Genomic DNA, 26,861 nt, shown 5'->3' on the forward strand with positions numbered 1-26,861 from the left:
AAACCAGAACTAAACTGATCTCAGTCCTGGTCTGGTCCTCGTCTCAGTCCCTGTCTCAGTCCCCGTCTCAGTCCCCGTCTCAGTCCCCCTCTCAGTCCTGGTCTCAGTCCTGGTCTCAGTCCTGGTCCTGGTCTAGGCCCAGTCTCAGTCCTGGTTTAGACCTGGTTTAGACCTGGTTTAGACCTGGTTTAGACCTGGTTTAGACCTGGTTTAGACCTGGTTTTATCCGGCATCGCAATTTAAGTCACGTAAACGGGAAACGGCCGTTATCCGTTTTTTTTTTTTTTTCCATTATTCATTTAAACACAAAAATGAAAACTGAAAAAGCGTATCTGTTTTTTGTTTTGGATACAAATAATGAAGAAAATAGTTTTTTTAGTTTTCTTATTTTTGGTTTTATTTTGAAAAATGAATGAACGAATGATACACGGATTACATTTCCTTTGTGTTTTGGTCATTTTTAAGCAGCTTTTCTGTAATTTACCTAAATATCAATTTATGCCTCTCTTTACTGTTACCAGGTATGAAACTGGTCAAAAATAGGGACACCTGGGATATTTCTTGTATAAAACTGGGACAAATCATTGGTTTTGGATAAATCTACAGGGATAGGGGACACTGCGCTCAAAACTGGGGCTGTCTTGGGTAAATAGGGACATCTGTTTTACCCTAGGTTTGTGTGAGTTTAGGCATGGGAGGAGATTGGATCAGGAGTCTGTTGAAATGGCCAATCAGTCAGAAAAAACAACAACAACAACATATTAGGTTTTCAATAATTTATGAAATTTTAAATTGAATTGCATTTATTACTCACTCAAGTTCAGGCCCTTTTAAATTGCTTTCTCATACAGTCTTAAGAAAAAAATAATTACATAACACTCACTTTGTACTATCATATGTGCAAAAATGTCCCCGGTTTAGCTCCAGGAGAATTCTTTCTAAAACTGTCAGAGTACATAGCAAACAGTGCGCAGGTGTGCAGTGAGTAATGCACAAAATAGTCATGTTGTACCTTCATCTGTCAGAGCAGTTCTGTAGTATTATGAGCCAGTATGCCTGTATATTCCTGTATATTGTATGTTTATTAGAAATATCCAAAACACAATATGCTATTGTGAAACTTTGATAGTGATTTTGTCTGCTGCCATCTCAATTTAGCATAAGGCCTGTAAAATATTATATGTAGAACAATGGATCTTTGTGGCATTTCAGGATAAGGTCTGTAGTCTTCTGTCCCGCAACAACTCACATCAGGAGAGCAGTGACCTGGAGACGTTGCGGCATAAGAAGAGCGAAGAGCAGAGAGAGGGACAGGCTGAGAGGTGAACTTTAATATACAAGTTATAAATATGTTTAGATTTAATGTCCCTGTTCTGTCTTCATGGAGATCTAACTCATGTGTTATAGGAACTGGCAGGCTGAGTCGGTGGACAGTGGCTGCAGTAATAGCACAGCCTTCACTGCCCTGTGCTCTGAAGGGCTCTGTACTGACGGGACATACCTCACCACTGGAGGTCGCTGTGACATCACTCCTACCAAAATGCCTGCAGTCAAGGTACTAGTGACTCTGAAGTAGTGGGGAGTTTGTCCAGTAAATTGTTTGATTTTATGTAAGCTGATTTTGTGATGTTAGTAAGCCTACCCTAACTGTCTTGTATGTCTTCATTTCATCATTATTTTGTGTGATTGCTGCTGTCAGGTGGAGAAGGCAACCATGACTGAGGGACCCTTTCCAGAGCTGGTGCGAGTGCGTCCTAAAGACAGAGGGGGGCGTTGGAGCCACTCCCCGTTCATGAGGGGCAGCACCATTGTCCGCTCACAGACCTTCTCTCCTGGGGCTCGCAGCCAATATGTCTGCCGGGTATGGGCTCAAAAGAAAAAATGTAGGACACTTTTATGTTTAATTTACTAATAAACATGTGCTTTGGTCTTATAGTTGTATCGCAGTGACAGTGACAGCTCAACTTTACCAAAGAAAACCCCTTTTGTCCGAAACACCGTGGAGAGGAGAACATTACGATATAAACAGGTAAAGTAAAGGTCTCTTCTTAAAAGCTCAGTCATAATGAAGGTTTTGAGCCTAATAATAACTTTCTGACAGCAGCAGTCGTACCGTTCGTCCCTGGCAGAGCAGCCCACTCGCACTTCTCTGGATCTGGAGCTGGACCTCCAGGCCTGCAGGGTGCGCCAGAGGCAGCTACTGGAGGAGCTGAGTGCGCTGCGGGAGCTCAAGCTGCGATTGGAGGAGCCTCAGAGCCGGGACACGTCTGAGCTGCCGCACTGGGCACTACGCGATGAGCGCTTTAGACGACTGCTACGAGAGGCGCACAGACAGGTACAGACCTCAGAGGCATAATGTGTATGACATTAACAGCAACTGGGTTAAGCTCTATGAAGACATTTTGGACAATTTTAACTGTAATAAGTCCATAATGTAAAAACTGGCCAATAATATAATAACTTGGATAAGCCGAGAGGCTTTCCAATAATGTAATACTTTATTACATTATAAAGTATTACATTATTCGCTCAACAAGGGGGAAAAAATGTCATAATGTAATAAATCCTGCCAATAATGTAATACTTCAAAGTTATTGTTGTTTAACTCTTTGTTAATTTTGTGAGGGGATGGGAGAGAAGGAGTTTTAATAAGGGGCATAACAAGCAGGTTTGCTTAGCTTTGCTTTGGAATACAAATTTTGCATGGTTTGCAAAAGTTGTTTATATTAGCTAGAGGTTGCTTTCACAAAAAAGGGCTGACAGTGAAAGTGTTAAGTGCAAGTTTGACTCAATGACTATGTTTACTTGCACACTCAAAATTTAATTAATATCAAATTTTTGGGGTTTTAAGATTATTTAGATGATAAAAACATCTACTTTCTTCCTGATCATGGTCCCTCTGATCACGCACGTCAGATTTTGCAGTTTACATGTCATTTAAGTACTGTTAAAGATCCAGAAATCAAATTATAATCAGATGTTGGTGTGTATGTTAACAAGGCCACTGGCACACTGAAATGTATGAGTGACTATTTATAGCCTAATTCTTGTGTTTAGAATGTGCCCCTTTGCTTTAAATATGTTCAAATGTTTAAACCTGGTTTGTACATATTTTCAATCTGGTTTAGTCCTATTTAGTAGTCCTGTTGCCAACATAGTTGAGGCCAAATATTTCTTGTTTGAAAACCACTGAAACCACTGCCCTATATTATATTTATTTTCCAGATCAATTTCGCAATGAGGCATTATATACACAGTGTTAACCAAGCATAGCAATAATGGTGTCACCAAAGCCAGCAGTTGAGATCAATGGTAAAATGTTTTGTTTTCTCTATTGTCATCACCGTACATGTTTGCTCTGAAGGCGAGCCAAAGCAAACAGGAGCAGCGACAGGAGGAGGCGGCAGAGCGGCGGCTGAGGAAGGCGTCCAAAGAGGTGCTGCAGATGAGAGGGCAGAGCAAGGAGCCACTGCCCGTCCAGACCTTCAGGTGTGTTACAATATAAACGTAAACAAATTCGTTTCCCAGATACATAACTTAAAGGTCCTATATTATCCAAAATTGATTCTTATGAGCTTAAATCATGTTATAATGCTGCCACCACCTCAAAAACAGATCTGGAGTTGTTTTCTTTATTTCACACATGTTTGAGTAATCTGTCTGTCTACTTCTTCAAAGCTTAAAATGCTCTGTTTCACTTTGTGATGTCATGTAGTGGTACTTTTCAGGTTAATAGCTACATTTTACTGTTCAGTAGAGATAGTTAATTCCATGGCTGAAATTACTCAAATGATTGTACTGACTATGTAATGAGACATGACATCACAAGGTGTTTTCTGTTTAAGAGAAGAACACAGCCTAAATATACAGGGTTTGTGTGTTAAACATGTATGTCTGAATAAAACAAAACACAACTCCAGATATGTTTATGATGAGGAAACAACTTTATAACATAGATCAGAAAATAGCATAATATAGATGTAATGCGGATGGGACAAGTGGCTACATAATCTCACAAGTTAAAAAATGCAATAATACCTGCCTCTCATTTCCATTAAGCATTTTCAGCATAATAAATGTTCCACTGACTGAGTGCTCACTGTTGGTGTCATGGTTTAAGACCTTTTACATATGTGGTAGTCACCATCTTGGCGTTATGGGGTTACTTCCCAACCACCACCATTCGTCAATTTCTCAGCCCTTTCACACTTCAGCCGCCATGTCCAAAAACCTTTGAGGTAACATCGTGTCTTTGTGTCAACAGAGAGAAGATGGCTTTCTTCACCAGACCAAGGTTCAACATACCTCCTTTACCGGCAGATGACGTGTGAGGTGCATCTTGACAAACATGAAGTATTTTTCTGAGCACATGAAGTACAAATGTCCTACAACTCAACGCAGATGTGACATTCTCTAGTGTTAGCTTTGCTCAAAAACATGTTACACACAGTTTTACCGACAACAAGCTGACTGTTCAGCTCCTTTTTGGGGAAATTTCTTTTTTATTCCTGTTACTTAAGAAAAGGCTGGAAGACGGGAACAAAAGTCGGTTTGGACAAATTCACTGTACTGTAACTTATTGTATAGTACTTTTCCTTGAAGGAAATTGAAAACGCTTCTGGCTTTTTAAGTGTATTTTTTAGCTTTGAACAAATAGCACTTCAGTGTTTTTACAAGATTATCGTCTAATTTCTGTTTCCTAATTCTTAAAAAAAAATTTATTTCAACAAATGTCACTTTGTAATCCACTTTTATTACAAAATGTTGTCTTTTGTTATTATGTATTAAAATTAATATTATTTCATGTACTATTCAATATATGAATGAATATATGAGACACTGTTTCAGATTTTTTAAATGATGTCTGTATGAACTCTGCAGTGTTACCTCTTTGTGAAGATAAACAAATGAAATATATCCTCACAGTTGTCACCTGTTTTGTGTCCAATTACTGTATATTTAGTTTTTTCTTTTTTCTTTTTATTGTTAGTATGATTCACCATTATCAGCACATTATCAGTATACACTAATTTACTAAAGAAAAACTCTAGATGTAGTAGTAGAGACCTCCATTTGGGTACTGGTCTTATCTCACAATCTGAAAGTCGTCAACTTTCACTGTAATGCCCATGGCTCAACTTAAAATCTAGATGTTCATGTAGAACCCAAAATATGTTACAATCTTTAAGATCTACTTAAACTATGTATTTATTTGTGCATGTATGTATTTATTTAGTGAGAGAAGTTGTACCAGTCGTAATATTGTACAGATTGCAAATTTGTCCTGCCTATTATTGGCCAGCTTTCATGTAATTTAAACCTAATGACCTCACCCTCAAAAGTTTATTTTCAAATTGTCCAGTTGCATTAAATTTATTTTCGAGTGACCAGTTTATAATGGACTCTGTGTGATATATAGTGAATCAATGTCATTAAAATAAGTATATGTGTAAATTTCTAACTAATAACTGAAATATTAGACATGCCCTTAACTATAATACCCAAAAACACTTGATTTTGCCCATATAATGATCAGGAAGATGTATATTTACGAAGAAAATGACAAATTTCCACACCTGCACATTACTGGTATACTGACCTGTCTCTCCTCCTATTACTGTAGAAGTATGTCATCGTACAAACACGTGATTATCACTAACCACAAGCAGTTTTTTGTGACCCATTTTGAGAGCAGATTCTTCAGAAGTTGCCGCCACTTCTTCAGAATAACATCCTGTTTCACACATCTTGATTACACCTTGTATTTTCTCCAGAGTACGCTATAAAACTAAGTTGAGGTGGTAGAACATGCAATAGTAGTAAAGCTGTCACACACACGGCCATGTCTCCAAGGCACAGCCCAATACAGAAATGCTGATCACTATGTAAAAAATGCACCCATAACCCTGAAGGTAGAACCGTCCCGTCTGTGCATGCCTCAAACTCATAAATAAAAGATGTTTTGACAAGTCCAAAACACATCTCATTATATTAGTTAATACTGGCCACTTTTGTGTTATGTTGTGCCTTTGAGACTTTTATGTTAATAGGTAATAGTGGTTTTAAAAGTCTGTAAGAGCCGATGCCACTTTTACTTTAGTGGTCACTTAAAAGATGAAGTAAAGCTTGCTGTAGCTAACAGGACATAAATCGTGTTTCAGTTCCCTTTCATTGGGAAAATATTTACAGTAAATGTGCTATAAAAGTAGTAATAAAACCAGTTCAGATATTTCAAGCACGACTTCATTGCTGTTTTCTGGATATTTCTACAAAAACATGATCAAAAAACAAGCCAGAACTTGTGATAAATTTCTTGTTAACAATTGTCACAGCAACCATAATCATACAGAATACACATAATACTACATTGAAAAATTAATTGTATATATTTATTAAAGGTAAAGCTAAATTGAATGCACCACAACACACAGTACTGATAAACCACAGGTAGCAAGACTTTCACATGTTTCAAGTTTCCAGACCAAGACATTTTTTGCATTTACTCAATTAATCAATTGACATTAAATGCATTGTTACATTGTGCTAGTATCCAGGATAAGTAAAATTCCCCCAAACTGCCCATTCTGAACACAGGTGAGTAGCTCAATACTGTATATAGCAGTTTACTTTTCCCATTACAGCTGAAGTCCTCGATGGTGGTGACAACAGAAGTTCCTCACCCCAAAAATGTGCCAAATCAGAAGAATCCAAAACATAATGCGGATAGTCCAAAACTGTCTAAATGGGGATAGAGACAATAGTGGGAAGATCTCCGATTGGAGGAGGGTTGTACTTCTCCACTCTCATGAGCCTTCGCAGGATGTCATCGCGATCTCGGGGCCAAGAGTAAACATTCGTGTTTTGAAGCCATGCTGGGACGTGACACTGGCATGAGGACACAACACATGAGCATACATGTCTTCATTAATACTGTTTTAATTGATTTCAAAACATCTGCTGCTCCTTACCCTTTTAGCTCCAGGAAACAAAATTGGAATGAAGCGGAAATTCTTGCTCCCATTCTGGATGAATTCATTTTGTAGCTGAAATCAACAAGAACCCAACTCAAATGTTTGCAAAATTCACAATTTGCGATATGTTAATTTTAAACACACACTCATTATTAGAAATAGAGTCAAAATGTGTATTAAATATGCAAGGTTTCCCTTTTGAAAACTACAGAAAAGATTAAATAAATAGCCTTTTGAGGTTTGGCACTTTCATATGAACACAATAGTTAGGATTGATTTATGGTAAGAGGCAGCTATTTGAAGTACCATATATTTTACCAAGAGAATTAGTAATAGTAATAGTAATAGTAGTAGCAGCTGTGTATCTTGTATCATGCTGGTGTTTTATAATACCTGTTTGTGGATGTATACTGTATTGATTGTGCGCTCATCTTGCTCATGACCCATAGGGGGAGCCGTCACTGTGCTGTAGTACTTCGGGCTGATGATGATGATGATCAGGTATTCTTTCTATAGCAACAAAACAAACAGAAACAAAATGAGTTGGCTTCACTGTAACATGCTCCTTGCTGCCATAGTACATCTACTGAAAAAGCATGCCTAATATTTGCACTCAGAAGATTTTGTTAGGAATAGAAAGCGTTGTCTTTTGGTGTATGAATGCGCTTGAAATAATAGTTTGGAAAGTGAAGGGCAAATAGACAGATATTCACTGGATTGAATTTACCTCACTGAGATACCGTTCCATGAAGTCAATTTTGCTTATGCTCCTGAACTGCTGCTCAAAAATGTCAATCTGGGGAAAAAACAAATAACTTTTTGAGTACATTTTGCACAAAGTCTCCAAATAACATTGACAAAGTGCATTCTGAGCAAGATAAGGTTTCCCAAAAGGCGCCTCATAGAGCTTTTTTCAATCGAACTTTAAATGTTAGGACATCAGTAACTCATCATGATTATAGGTAGAAACGTACAGAAACATGAAATGACTACAATCAAGTATGTTAAGATGACTATCAGCAACCTGATGAATTTGAATTTGTCTCTGAACATTAGACACTGCCTTTAGTTACAAAATGCTCAACTTAATAGTAACCAAGAACTTCTGACCGCTGACAAATTAATAAAGTGTAATTAATTAATACACTAATACATCATTACACAAATGACCGAAGTAATTTGTCAAACTGAAACAGTACGTACATGAGTATCGAAGCCGTTGTGCCGCAGCAGAGCCACAAAGCTGATGACCTCGTTGACATGTTTGTCACTGTCGGCCTCGTAGGTCACAAAGACTCTTCCTGAAACATACAAGGGAAAAAATCTAATGTTATGAAATAAATCTGACATAGTATAAGTTAACACTGAGTGAAAAGTAAACAAGACAGCCAAGGGACATCTATTTAACTGCTAGGTAAGGCATTATATAGGAGTAGTTGATAGACCAAAATATTGATATCAGACCACAACTGTGATTTGATCTCGATTCACGTGCAACTACTGTCTTTATATAGTTCTTCAGAAGCAGTGTGAATGGTTAAATTCACCTGTTGATTTCACCTGTCACTTTCTCAGAACTTATAGATATTGATCAATAGGTGAGGCATATTGTCACAGGAATACATCGCCATACTGCAAAATACTAGTACCAAATGGCATAAGTAAACACTAACTTGAGTGACTATTATACGAACTTGGATAAAGTACATTAACACATCACAATGTTTAATATACAGTAAGAGATAGAGGCAGTTCAGGTTCTTCAAGCCTCTATTTTTCTCCCTTGGAGAGGTTAAAGGAGCTCTAGAGAGGTGAACGCGGCATGCTGTATGCCACCAAAAATATGCTTCAAAAAATAAGCTTTGCCAGCAGGAAGTCAGCTGGACATGTGCTATAAAATATCTGCTTTAACCCTTCTCTGTATCAACTGCAGCAGCAGAACCATCAGCCACCTCAGTCTCTCAATCTCTTCCTCATCTTGCACCAGATTTTAGCCCGAAGAAAGAAGCAGAGTATCACCTCAATAATGTCTCTACCCCCCATTGATTAAGTTCTGGTTTCCACATTTCAGTGATTTATAATTTTAACCATTTGTGTTTTTTAAAAACATAATAATGCGTAATACTTACGCTGCTCCAGTGACAGTGGTGCACTCAACGAAGATGTTTTCTCTTTGGCCTGAAAATTGCTTCCACTGTATTGAAACAAGATAATTAAGATAGATGGTCAAAGTCTTTATTCTAGGTGCAAAATTCATATTAAATAACAATGACACTCACATTTGTGTGTAAGCGGGAGCAGGGTGGCGGAAATCACCAGGATCTGTGGCAAATATACAACAAATTATTTTAAAATATTTACTAATTAGGCATTAATAACCAATATAGTAGTCAGTTATTTCACATTATAAAAGCAGCAAATTGAATACTAATCCTTAGTTTACTCTTTATTCTTAGTTATTCTCAATTGAACTCTGTATAAATCGAAATAGATGTAGCTGGAAGATGAATTGCAATTATGTTGGAAAGCACTGATTGCAAAGTGTGTAATGTTCTCTAAAAAAAACTATCCAGTCTATGTGGTCTAATTATGTAAATCTGCTTAACACTGTAGTTCAGACCTCTAAAGCATGTTCTGAAATGTGATTGTTGTATTGGTTTAGTTCATATTAGGTTTGTTTAAAGTTTACATTATGAACTGAAGAATTAAACTGCAAATGTAAAATGTTCTTTATACATATTTTTCAGTAGACACACAATTATATGGATTTGTAGACTCACAAATCGGCCGGGTCCTGGGTGGTACTGAGGCCATGCAGGTTTGTTGACTGTTGCCCCTCTGTTGAACTGTTCTGGGGGGCACTGGGCACAGCATGGCACCTCCTGTGGTAAGCAGGAATATGGCAACAGTGTGTGGTGTCTAAACTCAGACGAAGGGGGGAGGGAGTGGAGAGAGAGGGGCTGCTCCAGGCTCCACATGACGCTGCTGTGGGCACTGGGGAGTGAGCTAAGGGACTTGTGGCAGGAGGACAGGCAGCTCTCCTCTGAAAACGACGGGTGCTCTTTGAGGCTCAGGCGGGGGGGCAGGCTGCTGTGGTGCTGGTGGTGGGGGGGTCCCGAGTAGCAGCAGCAGCTTGTGGCACTGTGACTTTGGGTCCAGGACTCATCTGCCTGGCTGTGGAAAGGCGTAGGACCACCATGGATGGGAGCATAGGGGCTAAAGTGGCTATGCTGGGCCACCTCAGAGTGTCCGGGGTCCTGGTCTAATCTTCTGAACAGGGCCTGAGCAGACTCTGGACCCTGAAGGTCTGAGTTGTGGGTGGGGGGATCTGTGGGCGGGTGTTGTGTGCTCATGGTCTCATCGTCCTCTTCCGGCGTATTACCGTGTTGGCTCAGATATCGGTCCAACTGAGTGAAATGACTGAGAGAGAGAACTTAATTCAGACACTGTATTTTGTGTGTTTGTGATTCTGTGTTTTCCTGTTGTATGTAGCTCTATTATGACAGTTTTACCTAAATCTCAGTGATTTCTCCACATGCCTACACCAGCCAACATTTTTATTCTGATAAGTAAAAGGCAATGTGGCAATGTTGTACAGCAGTGGGTGTGGAAATAGTATCAATACATTACTAATAAAGAATATGACAACAGAAACACTTTATGCAGGTAAAATATTATAATACTGATACTTGCATACTTGCATTCCTGGGCAATAAGTAGGTGCACTTACTTCAGTATCACTACTTTGGAGTATTTTATGTTGTGTCAGTGAAGTATTTGAGTGGGTTTGATTGTCTGACCTGAACACATGAGTAGAGCAGACAGGAGTGGGTAGCATCCCTGGACCTCGTTCTCCTCACATCCCTGAGTGTCTGGAGAAGAGAAAAGGGACCAACATGTGAACAAAAAGGTGTTTATTTTTTCATCTTCAAAGGCAGGGTTTGTTTCCACTCTGCTGCTGTCCCTAAAGCACAAGCCCACGTGGAGCAAGGCTCTCCCACACACGGGACTTTCTCGCGGCTGCTCAGTTACTGCTAACGATAGTCTACTGTTTTCTTATCGTTCAAAGAGGCAAAGGTGATGACATTTCTGACCACAAAACTTCCCAAAGCGCCACACATCTCTACTCTAATGAGTTTAAAATGTAACATTAGGCTTGGCTACGTGTGCATCTCAAAGGATATTTAAATAGCCTATATACCATACACATTATATTATTACATAACTAAACTTCTTTAAAAAAAAATAATAATAATAATAAATAAATAAATAACAACAACAACAACAATAATAATAGCTATGATAATGGGAGCACCTCAAATTGTTCCGTAAAAGTTGTATATTTGTGGTCTACTATGTAACATTATAAACAGGATCTGAGACTCGTTCTCTCTGTAACACAATGACCCAGTTACGTTGCCGACTTCGACACTTTCTTCGCGGAAGAAATTTTTTTTTACAAAATCTTGTTTTCCCCCTCTTAGCAATTTAAAATGTATTCTACGCCGATTAAACATGATGATGACTTTGTTTGTGTCCTTTGTTTGTGTAGGATGTTGTTTTCAAAACTCAAAAAGCGAATGCTTTCCATTCTTTAAAAAAAAAAAAAAAAAAACTTTCTGCGCGACTCACCTTTAAGTCCGGCGCGCCAGTTCTCCACAGGTAACTTCAGAGCGCGTCTTCCAAAGTAATTGTGAGGATTTAAATGCCATAAACAAACGACATATTTTCAAGAATGGACAAAAGTATTCCTGCAAGATGTTGACTGACTGTGACTAGTCCCGTCCCGTAAGACAAATATGCTTCAGTAGTTTAGCGCGCGTAAGCACCGCCCACCCGGGACGCTCCACCTTTATCCCACGATCAGACAAGTAAACTGAAATCAAAGGTGAGTAGTAATCACCTGACTTAAATAGGGGGCTTCTCTGGTGAAAAAAACTGCAATAAGGCTTCCTTTAGAGGGGTATTAGTTAAAATGTGATTTGCACATTTTTAAGACTAAGAAGAAAGGCATCCCTAACTTTATTTCTAATGATCCACTTAAGACCATCTATGGATTGATGTTAGGTTGCATTTTATAAGATGAAGCTAGCTCATGATTTTGTAAATACTTAATGCTCATTGCTGAGATGTGTGGCTGTACTGCACATGTGTGCAATTGTGTGAGTGTATACGAGTCAGAGAGAAGGCAGTTTGGAAATGGTATTGATTGGTGAAATTGCATAATCTGTTTCAGTAAATCAGGTCCTGCAGATGGAAAGATATTTAGCTATAATCTAGTGCAGAATATGTTTTTATGATGTTTCTTAAGGTCTCTGCACTCATATATCTATGTATATACATACATACATATATATTTCAAGTTTAGTTTAGTCTTTATTTGAAGGGACATTGTGCAGAGACATCTCACTAAACCATTTAAATAATAAGGCTACTTCTTATTTCATTTATTCATTTTAAGCACATCTGCTTGAATTACTACACCATATTCAATTGTTTACAACAACATTTTTTTTTGTATTTCAGTCAACTGGTGTATAATACTAAACATTCAGTGCATTTTGTATTAAACAGGTTATCTTCTTATTTAAAAAAAAAAAAAAAAAAGACTAAAAGCAAACGTCTATTTTAGCAGCAGAAACTGTTCCGTGTCGGTTCTTCTTTGTTTGGAGAAACAGGACTCAAGCCATGACTTCTTCACGGGAACTGCCTGATCATACTGCTCCACCATCTCCTTCAGCTCCTGCACCACACAAATAATCAGACTTAAGCATGTTTCAAATCACTTTGTTATTACATAACAGAGTAAACTTCAAATTATTAACCTGCAAAATAATCGAGTTGTCCACCTCAGCAACAATGTGTGTAACCTCTGAGCTCATGATGTCCTCCTCATCACCGTCATATGTGAGAAGACATTAAGGTAGAAACACAGCACATTTTTGATATGGAAGATGCATTGTGGCTGACCAATGAGAGGTGTGGGTAGGGGAAAAGTGTGTTTTTAAGCGCAAGGCTGCATTCAAGAAAATATTTGTAAATTAAAACATGGTAATAGCAAAAATAGCAGATCCAACATAGGAATCGGATCAGAGACTATCATATTGCCCAGCTCTACACCATTATGAATTCAGCTGTGCAGGAATAAGGGTTTCAGTTTCCTGTTTATAGGTGGCATTTTAAGGATTTTTTGCATATATTTTTGGCAGTAATTTTGGCAGTAATGTGAGCCACTGTTAAAACTCCACAGAAGTGAATTATTAATTGCTGTCATGGCAAAGTTGTGGCATGACCCAAACAAAAACTCAAAATGTATGACAGCCACAGATCTTTATCAGTTGACACATTATATGACATCATCACCTTAAGATACCACAGACTCATAATTTTTTTTCTTGTGAAGGATATGTGATGAGGTAACGTGCAAGCCTCTTCCTGTCTGACGCAGGCAGGTTGTAGAAGAACACACGGACTCCACTCATGAAGCTGGGCAGCCCCGAGTGACTGTGAGGGGGTTTTGTGGTGGAGGGGCCGGGGGCTTCTGTTGGAGAGTCATCTGAGACAGCATTACGTCGCTGTAGGTCCGGGCAGGAAGTGGACGTAGCAGGAGGCGGTGATGTTTGGAGGAGGGCAGAGGTGTTCTTGGCAGAGCGGTTGTGATAGTATCTGAAAGTTTGGGTTAAAAATAGCTGAATAAGTAGGTAAATATGGAGTAACAGAGAAATGTGTGAGTTATAAAAAGCTTTTTATAACTACAATGGAAACTTAAGTAGTAAATATAGATTACATTTTCATGCAAGCATTTCCATTTAAACTTTTGGGCTATATACGAGCCCTTATAAACGAGACACTGTTCCAAGTTGATAAGCTGCGTAACAAAGGCAATTTAACCAGTAATGTGGTGTGTAGTGATATTGTATGAACTTCTATGACTTATACTAGAACAGTGGTAGCAAAAAAGGGCAATATAGCTAAAGATATGACCCTTTAAAGTCTCAGTTTGTTGTTAGATGGACCAACCTGGCCCTGCTGCATTCTCACATATCACCACTAGATGCTATCTACGTTTCTGCTGTATGACAGTGTGCCAGATTTGGCCTGACAGACTAAAACAGAAGAGAACACAGGTGAGACTGAACCAAAGCCAGGTGAAGGGAGGGGGGAAGGGGTTTCACATCTGGGTTAAATAAATAAATTAAATATTTAAATAAATAAATCAAAATCACAGATGGTAAAGTAAAACAGTTGTAATGACGTAAACCCTAAGTAAATCTATTACAGCACTGGGACTGTGCCATTGCAAGAACTCTCCAAGTTTACCTTGTAATTAGAAGCGTGTAACACTACTGTCCTTCACATTTTTATCACTGCACTCCATATGACTTAAGAAAAAATATTACATGTATGTTGGGACGCCCCGTGTGGCCAGGTGTTTTCTGATCAGCCTCTCCGTGCCGTACCAGTTAAATCCTTTTGTGGAATGGCCGATCCGGGGCAGATGAACGCTCGCTGTTTTTGGAGAAGGATGGACATAATTTAAAGACAAGTATCCAATATTTACACAACACAGGATGAATAGGTATACGATATTTAAAATGTGTTATGAGCAGAGACAGATATGCATTTTAAACTTGGTATGAGGTTAACCAACCAGAATGCAGACAAAATAATGGCAAATACAAGATCAAGATCATGTTCCATGTGTCTCAGATTTTAATTGAATTTCCAAAACTTGAGAGATTGGAAGCATATAACTTAAATGGCCATTATATTGGGAGAATTTCGTAAAAGCTATTACCATTTCTGTAAACACTAAATCACTGCTAGTATTTTTGATTAATCAATATCTTTATCTATTTTAAAGTTTGTTTACAGCTACTATTACAACAACAGTCACACTTGAATTTAAAAAAAAAAAAAATCATGTTGCTTGCAGTTTATTGCAAGAAAGATGGTAGGAAAAAAAGTGTCATCTTGTTTTTCTTAGCCCAGAGTTCAATTTCAGTTGGGCAAGCAGTTGTTTTGACATCAGCAAGTCAAGACAGCTTATAATTAAAATTAGGTAACATTATCTATTATTAGACCAATATTTTATGCATGTGACAGCTTCTTCAAAATGACAAGTCTAGCAAATCTTGTCAAGCAAGTCAAGCCATAATTACTCAAACCACTTCCATAATCTCATCTTTGCTGTTTATCATTTACATTAAGGCTGCAATGGAAATGAAAGCCAGAACATTCCAGAATGTTTCAAAAATAATCCTATATTTATCACAAACCTACACAGTGTTTCAAATTTTTAGCAAATTAAGAATGCATGTTTGTTAAATTTCTTTAATCTTGAAACATATTATATTGATGAGCTGTTCTTTTTAGTAATAACCATAACATCATAATTTCTCTGATTCTGTTAGTAGGACTGTTAAAATATGGATATAAATAATTAATGTCATTATTGAAATCTTGATTATTTAAAAAAATATATTGTCAAAAGGCGTGAAGAATAAACTTACTAATAGTTTGAATTTTTTCTCTTTCATATTTTAAAACCCGCTATGGATCATTATCAGGATCACTGGAGCAGGAGACCAGTGTCCATTGAAGGACGCTCTGCCTTATTTGCCAAAAGAGGCACAATAAGATTGCAAGTATGTAATAGATCATTAGACAAGCAGCTTTGTTCCAGTTTTGAAGGGCAGAATGAGCATCACAGAATTTAATAGCGTTTTGTTTTTTAATTGGAGATATAATTGTAATCACATTTGCATTTGATTTATTGCACAGTTCTAATAGCTTAAATTATTTAATTGTTAATTAATCAAGTCCAACTGATCATGAGCTCCTAATACATACCCTTTTTTCTGTTGGCGACAGTGTAGATTTTCTTTAAGCCTTCCTCCAGTGCAGTTAGTAAGATGCCTGATAAGTTGTTTGCTTTATCTCTCTGCTGAGCCACAATTAGAGCCAACTGTTGTAGAGACACCAGACACAATCAGATTAATGCATCTTGTCACATCTGCATCTGGCCTGCTAAAGCGAGGTTATAAGACAACATCCTGTGCAAAGCAAATTTTACAAAGTCTCACACTATCCTCCAGTCATTTGGCTAGAATTACTACAACATTTTCAATTTTGTTTGGCTGAAAAATATCACTTAGTTTTGTTAAGAAGAATTCAAATGATAGCAGCTGTAGAATGGACACTCCTATTGGCTGTTAGCAACATTTAAAATTATAATTGAGCAAAGTTTACTGATTGTGTTAGTATTTAGTGTTTCAGGTACAAAGGGCCTCAATTAATGAATCTTTTCTTTAATAATATTTGTTAATTCGTAACTTCATTATTCGTAAGAAGCTGAGAGAATGCAGCGCCAGATTTACAAAGCATTCTTACAAAGCAAACTTAAACTTAAGTGACAGTTGTGTCAAATTCACCAACACCAGCACTGGGACTGGGGCAGATGAAGGCTCACTGCAGGCTGCATAAAGTCTGTTAGACCCATTAGCAACATGCTCTATAAAACTCCTCAGAAATGTTATTAGATCACATAGTAACATGTTGAAATGAAAATATATATCTTACAATCATGAAGAAATTAGATTTTTTTTGCTGCATTATCAGAGTAATAATATTCTAAAACAGTAGGATTTTTGTTCTTACGAGTGCTCCTGACAGTTTGTCAGATTTGTTCTTCCAGAAGAACATTTTCAATTAAGAAAATGTTTTGTGAATGCCAAAAATGTTGGTCTTAAGTACAAATTTGTTCATAAGAATGGTTTATGAACAATGCCCAGGGCTTTTGGAAAAAAACATGCACAGAGCCCAAAAAACACACAAGGTGGTACCAACCTGATCCTGACCATCTAGTCTGCACTGTTTATCATCAATGGAGAAAAGCAGCACGTTTCCAAGCTCCAAATCTGTACTTACATAAATAACATATTAACATATTAGCAAATTTCTTTAAACAAAGGCTTACAATATTTAGCAACAAATGTGTAATCCTTCCAAAATCTTGCCTTTCATTTTACCAGCCAACTCGTATTGTTTCTTCGGCTCATCTGATCTGACCTCAAGAGCAGTGAACAAGCCTCCTCTGCCCCATCGTCCTGAATCATCTAAAAATCAAAAAAGAAAATATACAGAACCCACTCAGTATTCTATTAATGATTATGGTCTTCACAAAAAATCTCTTTTTTTATGGTTAATCCTATTTATGTATTCATATTCGATATTCTTTCTGACTATAATATAGGGAGTACAACGGCATTATCACCATTATATTGAACAATCTGATTCAGCATTTGTGCATTTTGCCTTTCAGATGTCAGTCACATTTAACCTACCCTAATAATATGACGTCATCTGAAATGTTGTGGCATAGTAGAAATGAAAGTGTATCAGCTGCAGAAGTCCATACCAACACAGTGCACAATGATGGCGTCTTCTTTAGCAGCCTGAGGGTGTGTGACGTCTCCCAAAATGTAGTGAATGGCATTGGCCTCAGAATCTGTGGAAATGATGCTGTCACTGTCCTCCTCCTCTTCCTCTTCTTCTTCACTTTCGACCAATGGGAGGCAAAGAGATCTATAACCACTTGACTCCCACCATGCCATTCTGAAAAAACAATATTTATATTGCAAAAAAAACCAAAGTCTAATTATAACCAAGCAAGGGATCATGGTTCACGTAGTTCACTCAGCTTTACACCAATTAAAGAAGCAAAAAACAAATTTAAAACCCCACTGCAATATTTAGACTAAGACATTTGATTACAACACAATATTATCACATTTTCCTCCTAAATTTCATCTCACTCTAAACATTCATGTATGCATATACATGTACTTTTTCTTGTATTTCTCCTCTTGCTGTTTCTTCTTGAGGTCCTCCTGCATTTTGGCCCGTTTGGCTGCAGCCTCTTTTCTGCGCTGACGCCTGAGTTCGAGCTCTGCCTCAGTGAGGTTCTGCCGCTTCCTTGTGGGAAGGACTAAAGACAATGAAACCTAGAAAAGAAGCAAAAGGTTGTTTTGATTAACAGCCATGCGAGGAGTCTTGACTGTACCAGGCAAAGGATTTTATGTGACAAATTTGAGTGTTACAGTGGCCTTGTGTCTCAGGGCACGCCCCTCTCTTGTTGCTTTCTGTAGCTCTGTGAGCTGCTCCTCCATCAGACGCTCAAAACTGTGCTGGTCCTCAGAACTCGGGTCCTTACTATAGTCTCTGCCCTCGAAGTAGTACATGTGATCTTTGAAGGGAGTAAATGTAAATGTAAAGAGCCATGAAAAAAATAGCTTAAAACAGCTTTGATAGAATGGGGAAAGATTAATTATCTTGTATCAAGCAACAATTCCATTTTATAAAGGTATTCTTGCTGTTCATAGCATACTACAGTATTTATGTGCTTTTGATGTGATTACATAATCGAGGTATAAAACTTACTCTGCCCCTCAAACTCTGAACTGCTCTCTTCGTCCTCAGTGTCTTTACCAGCAGCAGACTCTTCTTCATCCAACCACTGACCGTTTTGAGACAGACCCAAAATCTTGTCTAGCTTTACTTCCTGGACTGAGCTCTCATCTGAAGAGAGAAGTTTATCGATCCCAAACTTCAGGACCTCACTGAGCTGTTGGAAGCAGAAGGTGCAATTGAGTGAAGTTTGGTGCAAAACTACACATTGATCAAAAGGATCTCACAGACCTTGAGTCCAGAAGCAGCAGACTGTGCCTGGTCCAGAAGAGAGAAGCGTCCTTCTTCAATGACAGTGTTGGTGAGGTGCAGCTTAGACATTGCCCTGGAGTACATGATCTCCTCCACTGTGTCTCGGGCTAAAAGACGGATTATTTTCACAGGCCTGAGAAATAACAAATATAGGAATAAATCCAATAGTGGTACTAAAATTATACAATGTGATGAAGTCACTCTCTGAGATGGGTGCAATCTCTTCTATCAATGACATTTTATTACTTATGGGTTGCACATTCTCATAAAGGTATTTTAATCAATTCATTGTTCCCTACATCATAAACACTGCATATTAACTATACTTGTACCCCTTTAAACATTATGCAATATTCATGGGTTTACCAGTTTACCATTCAATAGATATATTTTGTTTTAAATTACTAACCACTATGGCTACAGTTCCAAATTTTCATCATTCTGAAACCCAAGAATATTGATGGTGTTATTCAATACAGTGCTTCACCTGTTCTGACCAATCCTGTGGCAGCGAGCGGCCGCCTGGAGGTCGTTCTGAGGGTTAAAATCTGTGTCCATGAAAATAACAGTGTCTGCTGCAGTCAGGTTCAAACCCACACCACCTAAAACGAACACAGCTCAATATAAACCAAAAATGTAAAAAAAATGAGGGAAAGGAAGTGCGTTTGGTTACATGTGCAGCACCCCGGTCCTTATCTCTCATCTCTCCTTTTCCTCTCAAGAGTTTCTTCCATTTAGACAGGAAACTAACAGGTCTGCTCACACTGATTTTTAATACCGTCTATTCTGCATCTTAAAAGCCTTAACATGGAACAGTATACACCTGTGCAGCTCAGGCAGAATCGGCTTCAATGTCCTGAAAAATTTGGATTCACATGGCATCACAACATTCTACAGTGTCCATAGTTAAAAATTGAGAAAGAGGGCAAGTCAGATTTCTATCTTTTTCTGTCAAAATGCTAATTACTCTCTGTAACTTGGCCTATCCACATGAAACAAAAAACTCAGCATACATTTCTCAATATTATTGTTAGAAAGTGGTGGCATTATTTAATCAGGCAAAATAAGGTGATACGGTTACAATATGTTGATATCTGGTTTGAGTCATTTGCTCATGGAGTTGAAATGGTGCCTAAGCCCTGTAATGATTACTTCAAACTTTAAAATGCTATAAACACAACTAATTCTTTTGTCCCCAACCTTTAGCCGTTCAGTCTAAACTGGTACTAGTAGTTCTGGAGCCAAACTTGGGCTGCAATTTAGTAAAACATTCTTGTTTGTCCAGTATATGCTGGCACAACTGCTGCAAATGAACTTCTTTCAAGATAATAATAAAATATATTTTAACCATTTGATACATGTTCACACAAATTACCTGCTTTAGTGCTCAGCAGAAAAACAAAGATGTCACTGGTACTGAAGTTTTTCACAGCTAAGTTTCGCTCCTCTCCTCGAACTGACCCATCCAGTCGTTCATAGCTATAACCTGAAAATATAAATAAATTTGAATTTTAATTCACTGATTGCCTATTACAGTTCAAATTAAATAAATAAAAATCATGGCCCTGCTATCTTTCTCATTGTCACCTCTATACTCCATGTAGTCCTGGAGTATGTCCAGAGTCCTTGTCATCTGAGAAAACAATAGGATTCTATGGCCCCTAAAAAAAAGTTAAATATGATCAGGTTGTTTTTAAAATGTATAGAGCATCTCAAAGTAGGGCTATACAGTTATTATAATCATAATTAGAATGCTCAGTTCTTGTTTGGAAAAACAAAAAAAAAGTTTAGACCTATACATATTCAGAAATGCATGGGAGTCTTTCTTGTATTAGTTTAGTTGTCTTCCCTCAAATTTCTTTACCATATGCACTGTGAACATATTTTTGATGTGAAACGTTACATTACAAAGTGCAAATTTGTTTTTCACATTTTCAAGACAGACACACACAACTGTCCAGTAGAGGGCGATAAGTCATCAGTAAATAAACCAACCCTTTGTGGAGATGGCTCAACATGCTGTCCAAGAGGCAGAACTTCCCACTGGCTTCAACTAAATGCTCCCCCATCACAAACGGCTCTGGCTCCACACCTAACATGCACGTAATTTTAAAGTAGCTATTTCACTTCTTTGTTGTGTTGTCAATGTTTGTTCTTCTCAATACAACTCACCATCAAACAGATATGGGTGGATCACACACTTCCTCAGTTGCATCAGGATGTTCAGCAGACGTGTCTTATTGCTCTGTTCATCCCCAAAAGCCTCTAGAAAATATAACACAGACTAAGACAACAGTTGTCAATTTACTGTACACTGGTGAGGCATAGTCATGATATGAAAATACATATCAAGTATGGAACGTTTTCCTTAGCATCTCACCCAGGTCCTTTGTGAGAATGGCTTTGTAGTACTTTTTCTGGAGAGCCGTCATGCCATGGTACAAGACCAGCTCAGTCTTCTTCGGTAGATCTAGGGCCACCTCCGACTTCACTCGACGCAAAAGAAAAGGCTCCAAGATCCTCTGGAGCTCAGCAGCTTTAAACACAAGAGTCACATCACTCTGTTTAACAGTTTAGTTAACATGGGCAAAATATTAGCTTACTAACTAAAGACCCTTTAATTTTGTAGACAGAATGCATTTTAAATTTTGTAATGAAGGCAGTAAGCAAGATTTGAGTGGAGCAAAATGCAATATTATGGGAACAACTGGAATTGCCTCATAGTATCAGAAAAAGTACAAATTAAAAATGGTCTTGGGGGACCTCCATCATGTAACATGTAACATAATATCAATTGCTGGATAGAAAGCACTGACCAATGTATTTAATCTTATTTGTTTATTTGGTAGGAGATTAGGACTAACTTAACATTTTTGATCAAGACAAAGTCAGCATCTCTTTTCTAATAATGTTGTAAAGTACTGATGTTACATTCCTATACTTTTTCTTTAGGGTCATGAAAAGGTTTTATCAGAATTAGAATTATTGATTATTTCGGGTATCATGAGTGTCTTATAATGTATTATTTAATGATAACATATAAGTCTCACCCAACTCTGGTTGATTTTGCACGTTGCCATAGCAGCTAAGGAAGTTGTCAGCATCATCTGCTGTGAAGACGCTGGGCTGAATGAAGCTCAACAGGGAGTAGAGCTCATGCAGGTTATTTTGGATCGGCGTCCCAGTCAGTAACACCCTGAACCCCAATGAGAACTGATACAAAAACACACAACAAATATATAGAAGTCTTGTCTTTATCAGTACTATGTGCCATTAATCGACAACTAGAACAATAACAATGCTTAATTTCCATAAAGGAATCTTTCTTTGCCCAAAACCAGTTTTATCCCTCTTATTATGATGTTGTTTTCCACTAAGCACAGTCAGTCAGTCATTGGTGATTTTTAAGTTGGGTCAATCATTTATTTAAAATGTTTAGAATACACATTTACTAATAATACTAATAAAATGGGAATGAGAAATTACCAATTCACACCAAAATACACACCTCTGTCAGAGTTTGAAACAGAAGCGAGTTTTGATTCTTCAGTCGATGAGCCTCATCTACAACCAGTGCTTCCCATTTCCACCTAACACAAGAAAAAGTGGTATTTCATATTTACTACAGTGAAATGCAATACAATTATACACAAATTAACTTACTTTTTGAAAAACAAAGCATCTCTGAGACACATCTGGTAAAGGTAGACATGTTAGATTGAATAAATGTGTAGCTGTTTATTTGAGAATGTTTACTAACCTCATATGTTGTAAGCAGGACATGAAAATCTTTGGTCTTGGCCTCCTGCTGTATTTCTGTGCGTCTCTCTTTGTCTCCTTGGTAGCAAAGAATTTTTAAAGAAGGAGCAAAACTGTGAATACAAATAAATTAATATAAAGATCAAATAAAGGAGGTCAAATAATATTCCAAAGTCTACTTTTTGTTGTGGTTACTGTGAGACATGTAGGATTACTGGAAAAGCAGTTGTGCTGATTTTAGAGCTGAGTAATATGGAAGAACATCAATCAAATCAAAGTAATTTTAATCATTGTTTGTTCTTCATATTGATCAATCACAATTTCTGTAATCTAGGTGTTAAAGAGAGTGAATTGCCTGTATATAGTACAGATAAAATGTTTTCCTTCACTAAATTAATAATACACCTGTTACCTTTGCATCTCTTTTCTCCAGTTTTCCATGACAGACAGCGGGCTCACAACTAAAAATGGACCCTTCTTTCCACACTCTCCTGAGATGTATAAGAGCAAAGAGATGGTCTGTAAGAAAGACCAAATATCTAATTATTTCAATAATGACAATGGCATTTTATTTTTTAGAATTTACATTTACCTGGCATGTTTTTCCCAGCCCCATTTCATCCCCTAAAATGCATCCTTCCTGGTTTTCAAGGCACTGTGTGAGCCAGTGCACACCATCCAGTTGGTAGTGTCTCATCTGTATTCCTGTCAAAAGTAATAAAAATATCTTTATTTAATCTATCTCAACTAGGCTGTGTCATTGTCATGCATAGTTTACATAGTTCTACATACATGCAGAAGACATCACATATATGAAAATAAATGGCATTATGCAGCAAAGAGAAAAAACATTTAAATAGCTCCAGCCTTTGCTTTATTAAAAAAAAAATATTTTGTAGTTATTTAACTTTATTTGCAACATAATTCCACATATCTTGCTTGATATATTTGAAAGTAGTAAACGTACAATGAGGCTGTGTCCAAATTTTGACTAGTAGTGTATATTGATATATAAAGGTTGACATGAACAGTTTCCAGCATAGAAGTCCTAATCGAACATAGTACTGGTGTGGGCAACTATATATATACTATAACTGTGTATTGATAAATAATCCAGCACCAGCCTCTATTCATTTCTATGGAGAAGTATCCCACCTCTTAAACCCCATTTCTGGAGATCACTTTGAGCCAAAGACCTCTTCTTTTTGTCGGGAATACGCTTCTTTATCTTCAGCAGAAAGTCCGTCATATTTACAGCCCAGTGGAGGTTCAAAATGTAACTTATTTGTTTAGAGACATGTTCGGACAGAGTTGCACTATGAGCTCATGGGCTGTGCTAGAAACGCGCTACTTCCTGGAGAAGTCACGTGACACCCTATGACTGGTTTGCGCGCGTGAACGTAATGAGAAAAATGTATTTATTTATTTATTTTAGTATTTCAGAACCCCAGAAACTACAAAACATTGAGTAATAAAATTTGTGCAGAACCGACACTAACCTCTGATAAACGTTATGGAGGCATGCATCTGTAAAAAGATCTTCATCATACATAAATTGAGGACGGTGCTCCGGTAGTGTTTGTACCGTGTATTTGTACCTGTGTATCTCTGTACCTGTGTATTTGTACCTGTGCCTCGTAGCTTCACTCCGGTGCTTCGGGTGAAAGTTCCGCTTTTGTCTAGTCTGCGGACAACGAGCTCGGGCTCACAGACATTTATTCAATAACTGAGCTCTTATGAGACAAAAGTACAAACTTCAGCTAAAAAAGACCATTAAAAAGCAAAAAAGATTATTATCTGAATATCACAACACAAAAAAACTGAAAACAAGACAGGCTACCGGTTACCATAGCAACGGGGTCTGGGACAACTATTAAATAGCCTCTCCCATAAAACAATCAAGTGGGACTTAGTAAAGAAAACCTTCATTCTGTCACTTTCAACTTATTTAAAAATAAAAAACTGAGACTCAAAAGTGAAATCAAAGGCGATTTACATTTATCAGAAATTTCAATAAATCACAAATCTGATCACAGTTATCAAAAAAGGACACCTGGTTTACGGGCAAAAAAAAAAAAAAAAAAAAAAGGGTTTGAATATTGTGAATTCGGAGGTCTGGTTCTTGTATTCCTTCCCCAGCAGATGGCGTCACTACTTGGTTCTTAGGTTTTCCTCTGTAAAACTCAGCGTCTCTCGTAGCGTCTGTGACTCAGAAGGAGCGAGACACAAACAGTCGGTCAGCCTGCAACATACCGAAGCACAAATGCGCATTTAACAAGGACTTGTACAAGAAATTTCCGTTTTCCGTCCCGGTCGGGACAAGTATGAGTCTATGTGCACAGGTTGTGAGGTGAGAGTACAGTGTCCCTCGGTTATCGCGGGGGTTACGTTCTAAAAATAACCCGTGATAGGTGAAATCCGCGAAGTAGTCAACTTTATATTTTACAATTATTCTATCTGTGTTAAGGCTGTAAAACCCCTCACCACAAACTTTATATACTTTTCTTAGATAGGACAGGTGCAACCCTTTTTACTTCCTTCTGAAAACTTGTTGCTGCTGTCGTCCTTGTGTTATTTTCCTCCTTTATGTAACAAACTGAAGATTAATTTATTCCGTAATGGAGCCCAACAGCGCAGAGTCCCGCACGGGTCCATTTTTGGAGACCCCCAGTACAACATCGCACCTGCGCAGACAGGACCGCACCTGCCAGTTAACCAGAGATTATATCAAACTTTTGCGCTGCCTATGCCACGGACAGAACCAAGACTAATCCAGGACTAACCCAGGACTGATTCAAGGACTGAAGAGGAGGACTAATCCACGACTGAACTAGGACTAAAACAGGACTAACCCAGGACTAAACCAGAACTGAAACAGGACTCACCGTCGGGACGGGCTCGGAGGTGACTGCAAGATAATGTACCGGCTCAGCTCCGCACCTCACGGAGGTAAACGCGGCAATTGCCCTATCGCGCTTTGCGGACAAACTGCTAAAACAAACTAAGTCCAAGATTAGTCCTGGTCTAGACCTGCTTTAGTCCTGACCCACCCGTGTGTAATTACTACCCGCCTGTAATACACAATACGCGTTCATACGCTGTATCCCCCCCAAATAATAGCAGTTGCCGCAGTTGAATTTTATGTCTCACAGTTGCAAGACATGAAGTAGATTTATCTTAGATTAACAATGAATTAATTAACAATGATAATAATATAAATAATAATAATAAACTGACACACCTGTAGAAGGGTTAAAGGTTACACCACCCAAACCTGCAAACACAAAGGAAAAGTTAGAAAAGCATTGTGCATTCTGGTGTCAGTCATAATCTGAGGGATTTCTGTCATTTTTTGTTTTGTTTTATGGTCATTCACAAACATGGTTTTCTGTATTTCGGCAAAACAAATGGCAATTTATGCTCCTCTTTACCGCTGGTGGGGATCAGATTAGACAAATATTATAATAGTCCTGTTTTAGTCCTGGTTTAGACTAGATGTAGTCCTGGTTTAATATTAGTTTAGTCCTGGTGTAGACCTGGTTTAGATTAAATTGGTCAAAAATAGGGACACCTGGGACAAATCACTGGTTTTGTATAAATCTGATAAGACAGGGGACACAGAGCTCAAAACTGGGACTGTTCTGGGTAAATAGGGACGTCTGGTCACCCTTGCCTATGGGGAAAATGGGAAATTTCTGGAACCATTGGTGTGGGCGGTTACTGTTGAATTCTGTAAGAGGTAGTTTGTCTCCATGTCCCAGGACACCATCTTCTTATCCCAGGAGACTGTGACCATCCTGACAAGAAAACATCACAACTGGAGGACAGATCCGAATTTGATTCCAGACTCTTCTCCATTCAAACAGGATGTAAGACTGCCTGGTCATGCAATAGTTTTTATGTAAACATGATTCATTCATTTGAAATTCACAAACCTGTTGGTGTCTGGGGTCATGGCACATTCTGTTTTCGGTTCTTTCATGGTCTCCAGTGAAATCTCTGACAGAACAACAGCTCTCCTCCTGTAAAAACACTTCATTATAAAAGGCATCATCAATGTGATATAATTACTATTTTATTTATGTTTTGGTAGTAAAAATCAGGGGTTCCGAGTTCAGTACCCAGAGGCGAAGTGTGCAGTCAGACGAGCAGCTCATGAAGTGTCACTGAGACAGAAGCGAGCGGCTGTGACTGAGTCTGTGTGAGCTCTGAGTGTCTTCACTGGGACTTGAATGACATAAACAAATAGGTCTATATGTTAGAAGAGTCAAATAACATCTGATTTTGAAGAATTTGCTTAAGGTGTGTTAAGTTTCCTGAACTGGAGTCCACCACCTGCTGAATAGAGACATTATTGCATTGCATTTTTTGGTGGTAAACTAAATACCTTTAAAAACTTCCATTCTAACT

The 26,861-nt window shown here is 38.0% G+C and overlaps 3 protein-coding genes across 4 annotated transcripts in view; 1 reads left to right on the forward strand and 2 right to left on the reverse strand.

The window, feature by feature from the left end:
- The window catches only part of wwc3 (WWC family member 3), a 40,612-nt gene extending 35,285 nt beyond the window's left edge, over positions 1-5,327 (forward strand). Inside the window, exons 17-23 of the mRNA XM_020918796.2 lie at positions 1,213-1,322; positions 1,408-1,555; positions 1,700-1,861; positions 1,937-2,029; positions 2,105-2,335; positions 3,365-3,489; positions 4,265-5,327. Coding sequence (XP_020774455.2) covers positions 1,213-1,322; positions 1,408-1,555; positions 1,700-1,861; positions 1,937-2,029; positions 2,105-2,335; positions 3,365-3,489; positions 4,265-4,331 — 936 coding nt within the window. The 3' untranslated portion in view covers positions 4,332-5,327. The remainder of the gene's footprint in view (positions 1-1,212; positions 1,323-1,407; positions 1,556-1,699; positions 1,862-1,936; positions 2,030-2,104; positions 2,336-3,364; positions 3,490-4,264) is intronic.
- Positions 5,328-6,367: 1,040 nt separating this feature from the next.
- traf3ip2l (TRAF3 interacting protein 2-like) lies at positions 6,368-11,791 on the reverse strand. Its single transcript, XM_055164901.1, has 10 exons — positions 11,604-11,791; positions 10,772-10,843; positions 9,752-10,391; positions 9,251-9,293; positions 9,101-9,165; positions 8,175-8,272; positions 7,699-7,767; positions 7,365-7,481; positions 6,969-7,043; positions 6,368-6,885 (listed from the first exon to the last, which is right to left on the reverse strand). Exons 3-10 carry the CDS (start codon positions 9,843-9,845, stop codon positions 6,739-6,741), a joined length of 708 nt encoding a protein of 235 aa, XP_055020876.1. The 5' UTR covers positions 9,846-10,391; positions 10,772-10,843; positions 11,604-11,791; the 3' UTR covers positions 6,368-6,738.
- Positions 11,792-12,397: 606 nt separating this feature from the next.
- chd1l (chromodomain helicase DNA binding protein 1-like) lies at positions 12,398-23,804 on the reverse strand. 2 transcript variants are annotated; one of them, XM_055164899.1, is made up of 25 exons: positions 23,607-23,804; positions 23,044-23,156; positions 22,864-22,970; positions 22,453-22,564; positions 22,356-22,387; positions 22,201-22,282; positions 21,743-21,905; positions 21,073-21,228; positions 20,865-20,957; positions 20,688-20,784; positions 20,280-20,353; positions 20,068-20,178; positions 19,180-19,294; positions 18,672-18,825; positions 18,414-18,597; positions 18,074-18,219; positions 17,820-17,977; positions 17,392-17,588; positions 16,991-17,089; positions 16,821-16,891; positions 15,825-15,939; positions 14,372-14,480; positions 13,376-13,637; positions 12,797-12,874; positions 12,398-12,714 (listed from the first exon to the last, which is right to left on the reverse strand). In XM_055164899.1, exons 1-25 carry the CDS (start codon positions 23,698-23,700, stop codon positions 12,595-12,597), a joined length of 3,042 nt encoding a protein of 1,013 aa, XP_055020874.1. In that variant the 5' UTR covers positions 23,701-23,804; the 3' UTR covers positions 12,398-12,594. The 2 variants fall into 2 exon arrangements, with proteins under 2 accessions (XP_055020874.1, XP_055020875.1); XM_055164900.1 differs by lacking the exon at positions 23,607-23,804 and having other exon boundaries at positions 22,864-22,942.
- Positions 23,805-26,861: the final 3,057 nt, after the last annotated feature.

Source organism: Boleophthalmus pectinirostris, unplaced genomic scaffold (assembly GCF_026225935.1).
Source record: "Boleophthalmus pectinirostris isolate CB_2022bp ecotype Guang Dong unplaced genomic scaffold, ASM2622593v1 HiC_scaffold_7, whole genome shotgun sequence".
In the NCBI taxonomy this organism is placed as follows: domain Eukaryota; kingdom Metazoa; phylum Chordata; class Actinopteri; order Gobiiformes; family Gobiidae; genus Boleophthalmus; species Boleophthalmus pectinirostris.